Raw genomic sequence first — 16,318 nt, forward strand, 5'->3', positions numbered from 1 at the left:
AACAAAGGCCACTAGAATTATGAGACAGTCACTGTCTTAGCTTGCAAAACAGCAGTTGTTGCATGTAAGTTGCAGAAAACTACCATTAATTTCCATGTGCAGATAAATGCCATGTTCTTCAGAATTAAACTGTTGGAGATGTTATCACATCATCTTGAAAAATCAAATTACATTCCTACTACACTCCAAGGAGGAGGAAAAAATAAATCAAGGTAATTTTAGCAGAGCAAACCACTACTGTATTAGTGACAAAATGCCAAGAAGACTCACCTGTTCAATCTCCTTTGTCTTAGTTGCAATTGCTTTTGAACGACCAAGAAGCTGGCTGTCCTCGTATAATTCTGTACTATCTGTTAGATTTGCTTCTGTTTCCTCTGTTTGTTTGATGTATAATGGAGCTGAAGATCCAGCCTTAAAAAAATCCAAACAATAAATTCAGTTTTGAGAGAAAAATAAAAAACCTCATTGTGAGGAAAAAAACCCAAAAGCCCAAATACAGTCATCAGTTAGATATGAATCTGCTCATCAAGACTATTAGTGAAGTATTATTGCTACAATCTTAACAGATACAGAAATACAAATTTTAAACATGTAGATAACATGGCATGACAAAACCCTGTGACACAGCCTTAACTGTGTAAAGGTAATGATGTCAGATAACCTTTACCTGCCCATCCACTGAGAAGAAATTTGTGTGTGGTATTTATAACACCAGAAAGCAAGAAAAATCCACAATGAAAATGTGACTTGTCTTCTGGGAAAGGATAAAAGTAACAAAATCAAGGGTACATAGGCATCAACAACAAAAAAATGCTGTCAGGAAGAACTCTTGAAGCATTCAGGGCCACAGGTCTATTATTAAAGGAGCTACAATAACTATTGTATAACAAAAGCAAATGTGTGATTAGAGGATTTATAGTAACATGAAAAATCACACTGAAGTACTGAAATTGTATAAACTTCCCTCTAAAACAGAAATCAAGACAGTATTCCTACTCCAATGAAAACAGACCCCAACTCCAAGAAGTTTATATAGATGATGTAGTAATTTCCTTTTACAGCATTATTTAAATCCAGTATTATGGAACAGATTTATAATTTTTTTTTTTAATAGGATTTGAAAATTGAAGATGATGACTAAAACTAGTTTCTATTATTCAAAAATAGAGGTGAAGAATCTTAAGACTTAACTAACGTAAAAGAGAAAAGCATTAGACAGAAAAAGGAAGTAAAAAGCTTAAGTGGTCCTGTGAACATATGCTCAAACCTTAGCAGGAACACAAACCATTAAGATTGCATCTCAAATCCTGCAACCCCAGTAAGTAACAAAATGCCTGAGAGTGAGTGAAGGCTACTAAAAAGTCCAGTGCAACATGAAGTTCAACTATTAAGCATTATATAAGATAAACAGGAAAAAGTTAAGAACTCTTGCAATTCCTACATGACAGCCTACTAATCAAGGTGAGAAGTCCTTTTTTCCGAGACTCAGAATGAGACGCCTTACTTCCTTCATTAGCATTTCTACAGCCCAATTTCTTAGTCAATAAACCATCTCAGACTGCACCATAATCAACTGCAATTGCTTCACTTTGATTCTTTATTCTTAATCTTTCTGCCACTGCAATTTTCTCTAAGGCACGAAGGAAGCTTTAAACAACTCTTCTCCATGTAGCCCACTCTGTTCTTTCCTCCCTTGCATTACCTTCCCCTCATCAAGAACCAGAGTGATATTTCTCTGCTGAACCTCTCAGAAATGTCCATGCATATGTTTCTCCTTCATATGGTATTCATCCTTGGATCAGTTGTTGCTTTTTCTTCACTCTAACACTTACTCCACATTTTTCTTTTTTTTAATTGCTTTTTCCAGCTTACATATCTAACTAGATCTTCCTGACTACTATTGAGGAGCTGCTCATGCATGCACCCATTACATCAACGGACAGGACTTGAAAGTTCATAAATATGGATTCGGTGACTTTATTTCTCTGACCTAGCCCTTATGTTCTACAAGTGGAAATGTGATGCTTCCCAAGACACTTTCATTTTCCCTAAAATTATTTACAAACAAATAAAAAAAAAAAATCAAACCCATTAATTGCAAAGGTTAAGACATTACTTTGTGAAGAAGATACTATTTTGGCTTTTTTAAGAATGCCTCTAAAGTTGAAGCAAAGTGAAAGTTAAAGAGAAAATTATCACAGAATTAAAACAAATTATTTTAGATTACATAATATTTGGGTTGTTTTAAATGACAAATACATTTTCCACTAACATAAGAGAACCCAAAAAAGACCTCCTATCCAAGAGCAGCATAACAAATGACTGAGAAGAGCTGTAATCACACTTCAATGTAGCCAGGGATAAAAGACAAGGAGGGATGAAAACAAAAGGGAATAAACTGGTGAATAATTAATGTTGATTAATAATGAAATAAAGACTCTGGGGCAAATGGAGGACTGCTTTCTGAAAAAGAATATGTGACATGGTAGGCTCTCATGGATTGAAACAGAACTCAACAAACAAGAGTTTCTCTCCCAAGTGTTATGTTTTCCATGTACACTCATGTTTTGATCCAGAAGTCCCCTACTAATTTTAAGGAGTTCAGCAGACATACAGACCCACACTACTACAAGAGCTCTTTGGAGAATGCTTGGGAGAGCTGAAACTTCATTGTGTCAGTTGTAGCTCAACATCAATTCAAATTATACTCAAAACGTACTGTGGTTTTGTGTATTTTTTCAAAATAAATGAATCGCAAGGTTTTAGTCTCCCTCTCACTCCCTTCCAACAAATATTTAATAGCATAGGCAGAAAAATTCAGGATTACGTTACAAAATGTGCTTTTATGACAAGTACAGAAAAACAAGAGCCTATTGTTGTAACACTTTAAAATAAGTGGATTAATAATCCTATCTTACATCATACTCTGTTATTTCAGGTAAATTGCTTTCCTCGGCCTTCTCTGACTTTTCAGCTGCCCACTTGCTCGCAGCTTCTGCAAGTTCCTTTTCTGATAGTCTGTTGCTCTTCTCCAAGGCCTGTACAAAAATATTATAGTCAAGGTTTAACAAGAAATACATAAGGCAAGACTCTTCAAAATTAAAAAAAAGTTATTCAGATCCCTAAAACATTTTAAAATAGGAAATAAGAAAGTTGAAATTATTTCATTTGCTGTCCAATTTCTTTAAAAAGAAAAGTGGGTGGGGAGAGAGCAGATAATAAAGAAACAAGAGAGGAGAAAAACAGATAAATCAATGAAGTTCAGTGGACTTCTACAAAAACACTATACTTTCAGAATAAGATTTATTAAATTCACAGGTCAGAGATAACAGAAAAATTATTTGAGACCTGTTGGGCACTGAAAGAAGTCAGATACAAGAGTGGAGTGAACTAATAATTCAATGTGATTTTCAGGCATAAATGGTTGTAAAAAATTTAAAATAAACTATTACATGCTCAGTAGGGTATAAAACCTGAGCTAATTAAGGAAAAAAAATATTTTATACAAACTTTAAGTGATCAGAGATGGTTCCATTTAAATTCATTATTTTTTATTTGGGGGAATGCTAATCATTTATAATAGAGTCAGTCATGGCTTTATGTTCTTTTAATCTACCTTTTCAAATGGAAATTCTCACATAAATAATATTTAAAAATTGATTTCTCTCTAAGAATACTATTTGGCTTTTACTATCAGAGCAGCAAACAGACAATGACAAATACCAGTTTAGGAATAGCTAGCTTTATAAATCTTCTTACCACTACGTGGATACTTAATTTAAATCAACTGTATGTAGAGAAGCACCCAAAGAATCTATATCACTCTAGCACTAAAAATTGCAACACTAAGATGGGTATCTAAAAAAGAGATACAAAAAGCCTACTGCCTGAAAAAGGCCATAACAATTCTACCCAGTGCCTATTCCATCTTAGCAAACGGGTAGACAAAAAAACCAACCAAACAAAAACCCAAACGAAAGAAACCAACACTCCACCTCTTATCATTAGTTCATTCTAAGCTACATAAATGGCCAGTATCAAGACTCCTTTGTCTTCACATCTTTTGTGCTTACCTCGAGCAAAGTATTATCCAAATATCTCTGTACTGTAGTATGGCATAAATACACAACTCACAGAACCCTTCCAGGATTCTGTGTCATAGACACCACCTTTATCTGAATCCAGAAGAGAAGTGCAACAAAATGTTCCAACAGGAATCCCTGTTTTCTATAACTGCAAATTACAGAATTACAACCAGTGAAGTCAGGAGGTGACAAAGTTCAATATGCAGGGTATGAAGAGGGCTCTTAAAAGCAAGCAGTAATATAATTCATAGAAAATCTCACATGACCTGCTAAATTTCCAGAAGCCATAAAAGAAATTAACCATTCTAATATCTGTTGGAATACAGAAAAAAAATCTGTTTAATTTAATCTCACTGAATTTAATTCTATAGGTTGAATGTTGATAAATACGTATTAAATCCTGAGTGAATTTTATGGAATAAAGTAATGGTATTTCCACAGGTACACTTCAACTGAAGAGAAAGAACAGGAACATATTTTTCAGTTGGAAACAGCAGCAGCTATTTAGGCCGCAAACATGCAAGAAACAACCAACCTAATATATCTCATAAAAAACCTTAACTGCCCCCCTTCCCCACTCTCTGACTCAAAACAGAAGTCACTTTTTTTGGTATTTTTTTAATCTCATGAATAACATAGAAAAGCAAAAGCCTATCACTGCTCAGAAGCTTCCCGTCTCACACATCTGCCTTTCACTCTATGTTGGATACATCCTCCAAGGCTTACACTCCATACAGCTATTAAAGAAAAACACAGAAGATTTCATGCCATAGACAAACACGTGGCTAAGATCAGGTAACATCAACATGTATTAATTCACATGCCTGAATATGCAAAAAAATAATTATAAGGTAGATAAGAATACCTTTTCAGATTTGCAAATAGATACTACAGTGAAAAGAGGTATTGCTATGGAAACATATACCTTCGTAAGAATTTCAAAGCTGAATTATAACTTAGAGCATTGAAAATCATCTCCTTTAATCTCTAATATATAGCATATAACTAATTTCTCAAGCCTTAGTAATTTTAAGACTCTGGCTCTGGAGATGTTCATATTTTGCCAAGACTTTTTCTGTCACTACTTCTGAGTCAGTGAAGCACTTAGGTAACTTAACTGCTCAGTGCAATTCCAACCAGAAGGCTAACTCCAACAGGCTCCACTGACACAGGGCAGTACATTACAAGCAGATTTGGGGACTCAAGAGAAAAACCAATAAACGGTCATGGAAGTATTTCTATTTCTGCAGCTGATGCATACCAATAAATATTTATGCTGTCTGGGGAAATGACTTTCATCAAACAAAGTTTCATTTTGCATAGCCTTTATCAAGCAACTATCCACTGCCAGCAGATACTTGCAAACTGATGGCAAAAAACCAATACAGCATAGATCAGACCTGACTGAAGAAGAAAGCAGAACACTTAGAGAATACAGAGTTCAAGCTCACACTACATATTAACACAAGAGCAAGAGATTTTGCAATGCCGCCTTGTTCTCAAAGGTGTGTATTAAGTAAGGATTTGGCATTAAGCTGCATTGTGCTGAGTCTGTACGCAAAATAAGTGAACTAATTATGAAGCATATTTTAGGAACCAAATCAGCATAACTGATAAAAGCATAACAGCTTTTATCTTGGTTTCCCTATTTACATCACTGAAAATACATCACTTGCCTCCCCCCCTAAGGACAATGGCAATCAGCTGGCACAGCAGTTCTAAAAGAGATGTATAAGGGATAAGTACTTAGAATGACATAGCACAACCAAAGCCTGGTTTTTTCCCCATTGAATAACAAGGCAGGTGTGTCTGTGTCAAACTGAGTGGTAATACTAACATACTCACAATGACACAGAATTCTAAGACCAAGTCCTATTCCTCTTCTATTCATTTTAATGGATCTTAAACCCCCAGCCAGCCCCTTAATTTCATCCAGGGGGCACTTCCAGTGAGTCATAGTCTTGTCACAACAATCAGTCATTGAATAACATGGCAAGTGTGTCTGTGTCAAAGTGAGTGGGTAATACTAATACACTCACAATGACACAGTTCTAAGACCAAGTCCTAGTCCTATTGTAAGCAACAGGAAGGAATATTGTAAGGAATATGCACTTTTATAGGTACATACAGCATCTCCTTCCAACTGAGGAAAAAAATCCAACAATGAACAATCTAAAACCATGGTGTGAAATATTCAAAAAGAAAATTCACCTTTGATGAAGGTATGGCTGTGGACCCTGAAGGTGATGCATCTCTTGATGTTTTCAGTGATTGAACTGTCCTCTCTTTACCTACAATTAAGAAAAAAATTAATGGCTGTGAAATTAAAGATGTATGTTGCAAACATGCTTACTTGCTTAGAAAAATTGCAGTGAAATTTTCTCAAGTCAGACATGAACCTTATCGCCCTCAACAACTACCTGACAGGGAGCTGGAGCAAGATGGGAGTCGGACTTTTCTCCCAGGCAACTAGTGACAGGGCAAAAGAAAATGGCCTCAAGCTGTGCCAGGGAAGGTTCAGGCTGGTATCAGGAAGAATCTTTTCACTGAAAGAGTGGTTAAGCTTTGGAACAGGCTGCCCAGTGAGGTGGTGGAGTCCCTGGTTCCTGGAGGTGTTCAAGAAATGACTGGACATTGCATTTAGTGCCATGGTCTAGTTGACAGGGTGGTGTTTGGTCAAAGGTTGGACTTGATCTTGGAGGTCTTTTCCAATCTTAAAGATTCTATGATTCTATAATATCTACAATATCTACATACTCCCATCATCTGATAAATATTGGTAACAATTTTTTCTCTTCCCAAGGAGAGAAGAGATATAGCTGTGTCATTTCACGCATTTAAGAAAACCCACTGTCCTTTTTCCCATCATTAACTGAAAGTATGATTCCACAAGATGATGTGGTTTCACTTTTTAATATTCCTGCAATAATGTAAACAGTTGAAATATTAGACACCAGTCAATCACTCAAGGAAACCAGGTAGTGCATGAACTGGTTTAGCAGGCCACAGTATGTTGAAAAGACCTGCCATGGGAAATACTCCTGTTTTGTATCAGCCACACAGTAGGTGCTCTTTGTCAGATCAGTGTCTTGCCTATAAAAGTTAAAATTGGCAAAATGCCAAATCGAATTCACAGTGCTAATCACAATCTGTGCATAGTCTTGCCACAGACCAGTTACAGGCAGCCCACAGCAACAGAACTGGTTGCAGTGTAAACTACCAGTTCTCAAGCTGGGGCCCACAGATTACATCTAAGGGATCTGCAAAGGTAAGTACAAAAAGCAAACAGTAGGCCTAAATCAACCAGATTCTTCACACTCACTGGGAAACAACTGACTGTTCACAAATAAAATACAATGTAAACTTACCTTGGCTTCCATTAAATCTTCATCAATACAATTGATAAAGGGATTAATTAAAAAGTCTATCAAATACTTATGAAAATTGGGATAGAAATTATTTTAGTAGAATTATAAATGTGATTGCTCATTATGGCTTTAAATACGGCTTTAATTTAACAAATCAAAACAAAGAGCAGACATGGCATCTCACTCTGAAGAGCTGAGCTGTTTTCCTTTTTTATTCAATGCCATAAAATACTGTATTGTGTGGTGCATTTTAAAATACTTACACAAAAATGCAGGTAAAAGTCTATGCAAAATGCATGCCTTTAACAACAGGAAATGCTTAAGAGGTATGTGAAAGGTAGGTCTTCAACTCTTTCACCACATTTTCATAACATATATATATAGTGTAGGCTTAATGCAAAGCAAACATCAAAACCTGCTCGTCTATGCACACTGTTGGTGGGAAGTGAGTTTCTGCTGTAATGTTACTAATCCATGCAAAACTTTTCACAGCTACTGATGGGTCTTTCAAAAATGCTAATGAAAAGAGGTGGGAATGTTACTCTGGCAAAATCAAACATTCCAAATTGCACTTTAAACCTCAGTTTGAAGACTATGCTAAATTAAGATCCTAGTTAAAAACATAGTAATCAGCCTTATTTAAGTATTTCTGGTAGACATAAAACAAAAGAAATAGACCTTCAATGGAAAAAAAAAAAGCTTTTAAACAGAAAATAGTAAATGGGAAAGCTATGATAAGTAAAAAAGCTCCTATAAATAAAAAGTATCTGTCAAAACTAAAATCAAGAAGATAGAAATAACCATGTTTTTATTCTGTCACACTCCCCAAAGCACAGAACATCTCCCTTGTCACCACTAAGTAACATAAGTTTTGCTCCTGTGATACCTGCTTTTCAGCCCCATAGATTAGCCACCTCCTTTTAAATTTAAGGACTACTCCAACTCTGCCTCCCACATGCCTCCTTTGTCAGACTGGATTCTTTAAAGATTATCTCAATTGAATGGATTATATGTTTGCACCTGAACAGATGAAATGAGCTAATACAAGTGGCAGACAATTATTCAAAGTTAAGCAAAGAGAAAAAACGCCATTTAATTTGAATTTAATTTGAAGACATTAGGCCATTTATTTTCAGAATGCGTGTGGCTATTTTGAACCCCAAAGCCCTACCTGTAAAATTAAACATGACACTCTCAAAGCACCACTACTTGCTTTCTTGTATCTCCTCAGTATGACCCCTACTGACTCTGCTGACACCTACTCCACTCTACTGACCCCTAACTGCCTGGTCCCATGAAGGAGCACCATCCTGCTTCTCTCCGTGCTCTCCCATCACAGATGAATGCTTGTCCTTTCCATTAGCCCCTTCCTTCCCTTTATCAAGCTTCTTCATGTCCCTGCAGTTTTCTTTGTTTAAATTCTGTATTTATCCTCATGTATGAAGGGCTGGAGAGCATGGGATATTCCTTCTTCAGTGGAAGTCATGTGGCCAAACCAATTCAGACAGCATGACTTTAAACAGCATTATAGTATTTTAGAAAGATGCCATATTGCAAATTCCACATGAAATAGTATATACTCTGCATGTTGTAAATCCACTTAAGCACCCACTAAAATGTACTGCTGACATATATGAGATGTCCCCCTTGATGTTCCTTTTAAATATGCAATACATGAGCTTACCTAAGGCAAACTGCATTCAAAAATTATTCTAAAAGTATTATTTAAACCATTTATACCTTGCAAATAGGAATTTTAATTCAGTCATCTAAAGTAGTCATTTTAGTAATTCAGTCATTTTAGTAGTCCTCTTTTCCAGGGAAAGGAATAAAAAAGTAGTCCAGTTCACAACCCACCTGGTCTCTTAAAACTGATCTAAAGGTGATTGGGAAAGGTATTTAACCCTGCAAACAGGAGAAAATATCAAAAACCACAGACCTAAATGTAAGCTCCTCTCTTGATCAGCATCTTTTCTGGTTTGCGAATATTTCTGCTTCTACATCACTACCTCCACTATTGTCTGAGTAATTCTAACAATATACTATAGACATGTATGATCTAAGTCAGCTCAAAATTGTAAAAAGCCATGAAACATTCCAAAATTTTGTATGGTTTCTCACAACACTGTTTTCTTGTCCCCAGTAATTACAAGCTGCACACCTACAAGACTTACAGAAAATTAACTGTCTTATTTTTTTCTTCCTCTCCTACACTTAGAGGGATTTATGTTCACTGAGTATTGCTACAAAATTTTAAAAGCATTGTAATGTCCAAATAGAAAGACCATCTGTACTCTGCAAGGAGTGAAATGATTCCTCAATATTTAAGTGATGTTAACTAAACTACAAAGATCTTTTTTGGCAAGATGTGCTACATAATGGCTCAGTGTCACTCTGGAAACACAATGTGCCTCTCAGTGAGTTAAAAAAAAAAACCTAATTACTTTCTAAAAAGCTGCCAAAATGAACAGTAGGTTTGCATAGTTCACTAGAAAGCATTTGCAGAAAGGGAAATTAAATCGGATTAATTTACATAAGCTGTACAGAGTGGCTAAGATTGTAGCACATTAAAAAAAGCAATTTCTTTTTTTTTCCCCCCAAATTATTTAAATACGAAAAACTCAAATATTTTCAAAACAGATGATTCATTAGACTTCTGGGAAACATTAGGAGCTAAGATTTTAATAGTCAGAATGGACTAAACTCAGATACGCTTCACATTTCTTTGAGGAGAGCAAGATCTGAGCGGTTTTGACATTGAAATGTAATTGATAAAAAACAATCAGTTTTAAAAGCCTAGTAAAATTTGTAGAAAATGCAACAAGTAGCAATATGTTCTTTCATTTCTCCATTTTTTTAAATCCCTCTTTATTCCTAGTTGCAGGAAGAAATGTCTTCATCTGCTGTAGATGAAGCAAAGTTTCTTGTCAGGGAATCCAAGGAAGCACATAAAGAAGTAACAGGAGTTGATGCTAAAAAGAACATAAAATACTAGAAAAAGCTGTGCAGCTGAAACTCCTACAGTCAGTCTAGACCTGATACCAAAATAAAACCTACAATCTCCCACATGAAATACCTAAGGGAACAGAGAGTACAATGAAACAACCAGAGCAGACAACACATAGACGGTACAAAATGTCAGCTTTTCCCACTGTAAAAAAGAGCATGTATGGAAAAAAGGCTTTTATAGTTTCACCTCACTAACCAGTTCGCATCATTAATGCAGCATTACCTTGCTGAGAAGAAATATTTCTTTTATGTAAAGATGACATACTTCTGCTATGCTGGTGGAAAGGATAGGCTTTGCTTCTTTCAGGAGAGTAGCTCCTGCTGCTGACGCTTGAGCCAGATCTGCTGTGCGGAGAATCCCTTCGGCTCCCTGGCGATTCCCTGAAGAACGGTGAGTCCCTCTTATGAGGGGATCGATCTCTCACATAATGAGAAGAATAGAAGCTTCTTCTTCGGAAGCCATCTCTGACGTCCCTTGGAAGACAACAGAAAAATAAAAGTAACTTGGTTATCCTCCCAAAGTTTATGGAACAGCATATATACAATGGCAACATTTCGTGCCTGGTAAATACAAATAGGTTAGCTGTCACATGCAGAACATATCCAAAATATTCCGTGTTGTTAAGAGTACTAGGCAAAGAACAAAAAACAAATTAAAAAAGTAAAAAGAAAGACAAAGAAAAAAAAGGTAATTTTTTCAGATTTCATTGAGCTACTTCATTGCTAGAAACCAATTCCTTTCTATCTCTTGATAATACAGCTAAAATGTAAGAAAAAGACATTGAAGAAATGACAACTCTCACAATTTTTTCCAGATTCAGTACACTTACTCTGGAAATTAAGCCAATACATAGCTAAAAATGCATATGAAAATACTGCTTACACTATTTGGCATTTTTCAGCTATGTTTTTCTCTTACTTTCAAGGGACTATATCCCTCATTTGATTTCACACACCTTGCTACACAAAATATCACTGAGGGATTTCAGCTTATATCCAGCAAAGACAACAAGAAATATGCAGAATATCTATTCTCATGCCTATTAATCCACCCAAGGTCAAATCTTGAATGAAAATATGAAGAGTTATATCTCCTAAATATGTTTCTCACAACACACAATATTAATTTTGAACTTCAATGTAAAATGTCACAGACCCAACTGATTTAAAAACCATAATCTAATAAACATCCAAACTTTCTACTAAATTTAAATGCTGTTACTCCAGACCACAGCTCAAATGTGTTGGTTATTTGTAAATTGTATTAATGTACATGTATGTGTAAGGGTAAAAAAAAAACCCTAGTATCATTTCAAACTTGTCCTAAAGAATCTCAGAGCTAAAGAACACATGAGCCAACTGAGTCTAGACTTGTCACTTTTGCCTTGGTCACATTGGCAAGAATAGCAAGTACTTCTCAGCTTCTCCACAAAAATCTCCAAGATTTAATAGCACTTCTAGTAAATCAGAATGTATCTTCTCTCCTATTTCTCATCAGAGTCCAGTGTTTTAAACAGGGGAATGCCTCACAAAAATCTGGTGGTCTCATCTAGCACAAAGCAGCTATAGCTAATTTTACGTTGGTGAAGAGGAAGAAAAGATGTACAATTCCTACAGCATGGTACAGGCCCATATTTGTGACAGATACCAAAGGATTTCAGTGTGCCAAAGGTTTCTTGGGCTATGGAAGCTACAAAGGTAGCACCACAAAACAAGAACCCTGTGACACAGTTGTGTTTTACACAGTGCAGATTTACTTTTTGCATGGAAAGCACATCTTCATTACATGTATGAACATTTTATGTAGCAACAGACATGAAGTCTAAGTCCAGGCTTGAAGATACTAGATTAGCTCAGCATTGAACTGCTTCTTCTAGCTAAGTGGGGGGTTATTTATACATATTGATCAAATATTTATCAAGAATGAGTTAGGTAGAGCCCACTTTTCCTTCCATTTCCTTCTTAATCTCTCTTTAAATAATGTTACTTATTTTTAAAGCACAAGCCTTCTGGCAGACCAATACACCACTTTTATGTGTAAAACACACTTTTATGACCACATTATTAAACCCTCGTATACAGAGAACTTTATTATGGAAATGCTTACAGAGCCCGAGCTATTGCACACACATAATAAATGCTCTAATATCCATGTAAGAATTAGAAAAAAAACATAATTGAAACACACTTTTAAACAGGAAAACATTTGAAAGCCTTATTCTACAATAATATTAAGCACCATAAAATAGAATCTCACTTTCAATTTTTGCATTTTCATTTCATCACTCCATGTTAATTCTTAATTGGACCATATCTCATACAGAACATTCAAGTCATTAACTATATTGAATCTGTTTCAGACAGCATAGCAACAGCACAGCATTTCTGATGTTTTCCATTAATGTAACACACTGAACAGAACAAAGTAAGTATTGTTTTACAGTTATTTTTTTCCTTAAATACTTAAGTGAACATACACCTGCAATTTGGTAATGAAGGCCCCAATTCAGCAAAGCAGTTAAGCACATGCTTCAGATTCCAACACATACTCAAAAGGTTTATTGAGCAGGGACAATATCTAATAGAGATGCAAAATTTTGTGCTCAGCTGTAACTTTAAAATAGAGCTACTACCCTTAACAACAAATACAGAATTAATCCCTTTTATATAACATCCCTCAAATCTTTATATTGTGTATTCATAATTCACACTTAATCCTGAAAGCACAATTTTATTCTCTCAGCAGTGTTGCAACAGGAAGCAGTATCATTGTTAACCTTGATGAAACTCGACCATTAAGTTCTCACTAAAGCTGACAGTCTTGGATGAGCTTCTGAAATGTTACAAAAAGAGCCATACTGTGATATACCATTCACCAAGGGCAGCTAGGGGAAGAGCACAAGCCTGACAGCTATTTCAGTTCACCAACAGTTCCAGTTTCCTCAAGGATAAAACACAACTACAGAATAGACAAAAGTATGACACTCTGCACAGCAGAAAACCGAGGGAATACAACACTGGGGAGATTTTCAGTTGCCTATGGATCAGAAACAACACAGTGGTATAGCTTAAGCTCTGTGAAACAAAGATTAACACAAACCACTGTGTCAGTTTTATATCTTAAGAGTACTTAAAGGTAAAATTAAATCACTTCCTAGAAGAGAAATGCCTGGGAATAGAGAGGTACTTGGGTACGTGAAGCACATCACATGCAATAAAGGAAAAAGCTTTACTGTAAGAGTAAAGTACTGTTAGATCACTCTCATCGAATTTGTGCTACTGGGAAACAGCCTACAATACTTTGTGCTCACTATTCTCTGGGACTTCTATGTCCCAATACATTCATCTTTTCAGCTAGAACATTAACCTGCATTATGGTCCAGCCATAGTGGACATCACTTTTGACACTGAGCTGAAGACTGACAACAAAACAGCATACTGCTGTGAAACAGAAACAGGAGGGTCTTCCAGTAATTCACAGGTGAGTACTGTCTATAACCGAGATTAAAAAGTCATCAGAGATGTTTTTGTGATCCCTTCCATCTGAGAAAGATTACTGCTATTGCCAAAGGGATTAAACACTCCATTTACAGGCTTGCACTTAATTGCTAACCTTGCCTAGAAATAACTCTCACAGTTTTATAAATAAATTGAAGAAGCTATAAATAGTTTCTACAACACCAGACTTCAGTGCAAAGAGATAAAACAGACAAGATCTAAACTGAATCCTTAACTGAATATACTTTTTCTGTCTCATAATGCAGAGACAAGGGGGAGGAAGCTAAAATAAAAAATCCTTTTGCCTGCTTTTTCAGGACATTGCAAGAGCTACCAACATGAATCATATTATGTAGAAAATATTTAATAAAATATACAACACCCCCAGCCTCTAAAAGAAGATGCAAGAACACCTCCACTTTTAACATCTTCGAAGTATATGTAGGTGGTGCAAGATTCCAGCCACCTCTCTCCCAGACCTCATTCCATTTGTTTCCAAAGTACACAGTACACGGTTGTGCAACAAACCAACAACTTACTCAGGTTCTGCTTTGGAGATTATAGTAAATCTCTTGTTATTGTCCAAAGACCGTTATGCAGATTTATCATAAGCTAAAATAATACAGTGAATTACACCATTGTAGATAGAAGAAATTGCACCTGGTTCCAATGGCTTTAATTTGAACATTTGAAATGATGACAAGATTTCTTACTGACAACTGGTTTTCAACATTTTGTGACTAAGCAAGTAACTGGAGCACTTGTGATATCTGCATTTTGCTCTAAAGGAAATTAACATCATTAGGACCAGCCAGTGTCATCTTATTAACAGCTTTTTGCATGAAGGCAAAAGGAAACAGGCATTGTGAAACACTGTTTCAAGCAGAAAAGGGTACCTAGAAATACCAAATGTACCCAAAAAATTTGAAAATAAATAAATGTTTCATGATGTTTATGCTGCATGCAGTACTACTGAAGTTATCATAAGCAAACACCAATCCCCACGCTGATGCCACTTGTCCACTTCACTCAGTATGAAAGCTACACAACGCCTCTCTCCCTTCCACCACCTCGGGATGTCATGACAGGTCAGAGAATAAAAAATAAGACAATCTGAATATTATAGCAACATTAAAGAGAAATAAATGCCTCTATGTCCTTTAATTGAATAGTAAAGCTGTGCACTTCAACTGCACTGGAAATCCCACTGCATTGCTCTTTCTCCTTAGTAAAGAGTACCCTCCTCCTTTTTACTGTCATTGATAACGTACTAATAGACTTGCTGCAAGATAAGCCCAGACAACAAAAGCATATTCAAACTAAAACTCTCTATTATCTGACAGGGAGAAAATATGGTCAATCATACAGAAAAGGACAGAGAAACAAGTAACAAGGAGTCCAGAAAAACACAGATTTAAGTACCAAATAATTAAGAGCCAACAGCTTCAGAAAACTCTTTGCAGAACAAAGACAAAATATGTTATTTAGACAAATTAAGATCAAATTAGACAAAACAGCTGCATTCAAATGCATGTGATATTGGTTTTTCTTCTTTTTAAAAACAAGGGCTTATGAACACCCCGCCAATTTCCATAAAACAGAAAATAAAACATAGGTTTTAAGTTCCACAGGGAGTATTTGCTTAAAGTGTTGGACCAAGTTTCAATTTCTATAAACAGCTACAACATTTACAACTGCACTTTGAACAGCCTATCACCCCAGAAGAGTAAAAGCATTTCAGACAACCAGTTCAGGGAATAAACCTCTCCCATTTTATGACTATGCAGTAGCAACTAAATCAAGTCCTAAACAGACTTAATTCAAAATCGAAACAATTGAAATCTTCTACCTCAATATGAGCTTAAAAATTGGAAAAAAGCCTGGAAGCACAATATGGTACTTTACACGCTTTTTTTTTTCCCTAATGCCCTAACAGACCAGAGAAACTGGTCATCTTTTTAGCTTCTAGACAAAGTTCTAATGGACAGAGATTTCTAAGTAGGTGCTTGCACTTTTACTGCCATCCTGCCTCAGGCACAGAGACCAGCACACAGGAAAGAGTTTTAAAACATTTCCCTGAGGTACCAAAGCACATTGGTACCCCACAAAAGCATCTTTTCTTTGGGAGCTTTGAATTTACTTTGTTTTTTACTTCACACTTAGTACATGCCAAACAATTTAATGTAAGCCCCAGAAAGAAATCTTTTTGAACTTAGTTTTAGGGACATAAGGGAATTTTATGTTCGGCAAGCTATTACTCTTTCTCCAAAAGCTATCTCTAAAATCCTTCCATATAAGAACCCAGAGACCATGAAATATCTGCTGGAGGAGCACTTAGACTTTTCATCATTGTGCTGC

At 35.9% G+C, this 16,318-nt stretch overlaps 1 protein-coding gene across 5 annotated transcripts in view; it reads right to left on the bottom strand.

The window, feature by feature from the left end:
• PPHLN1 (periphilin 1) overlaps positions 1 to 16,318 on the bottom strand; it is a 64,025-nt gene that overhangs the window by 26,857 nt on the left and 20,850 nt on the right. For 2 of the 5 annotated variants that reach the window (XM_042017960.1, XM_042017961.1), the window contains exons 6-9: positions 10,686 to 10,936; positions 6,297 to 6,376; positions 2,919 to 3,038; positions 271 to 411 (exon numbers count right to left, since the gene is read on the bottom strand). In XM_042017960.1, the coding sequence (XP_041873894.1) occupies positions 271 to 411; positions 2,919 to 3,038; positions 6,297 to 6,376; positions 10,686 to 10,936 (592 nt within the window). The remainder of the gene's footprint in view (positions 1 to 270; positions 412 to 2,918; positions 3,039 to 6,296; positions 6,377 to 10,685; positions 10,937 to 16,318) is intronic. The other 3 variants (XM_042017964.1, XM_042017962.1, XM_042017965.1) reach the window with 2 other exon arrangements.

This window comes from Corvus kubaryi, unplaced genomic scaffold (assembly GCF_017639235.1).
Source record: "Corvus kubaryi isolate FWS band 111438036 unplaced genomic scaffold, C.kubaryi_AGA036_p1.0 137, whole genome shotgun sequence".
Lineage (NCBI taxonomy): Eukaryota > Metazoa > Chordata > Aves > Passeriformes > Corvidae > Corvus > Corvus kubaryi.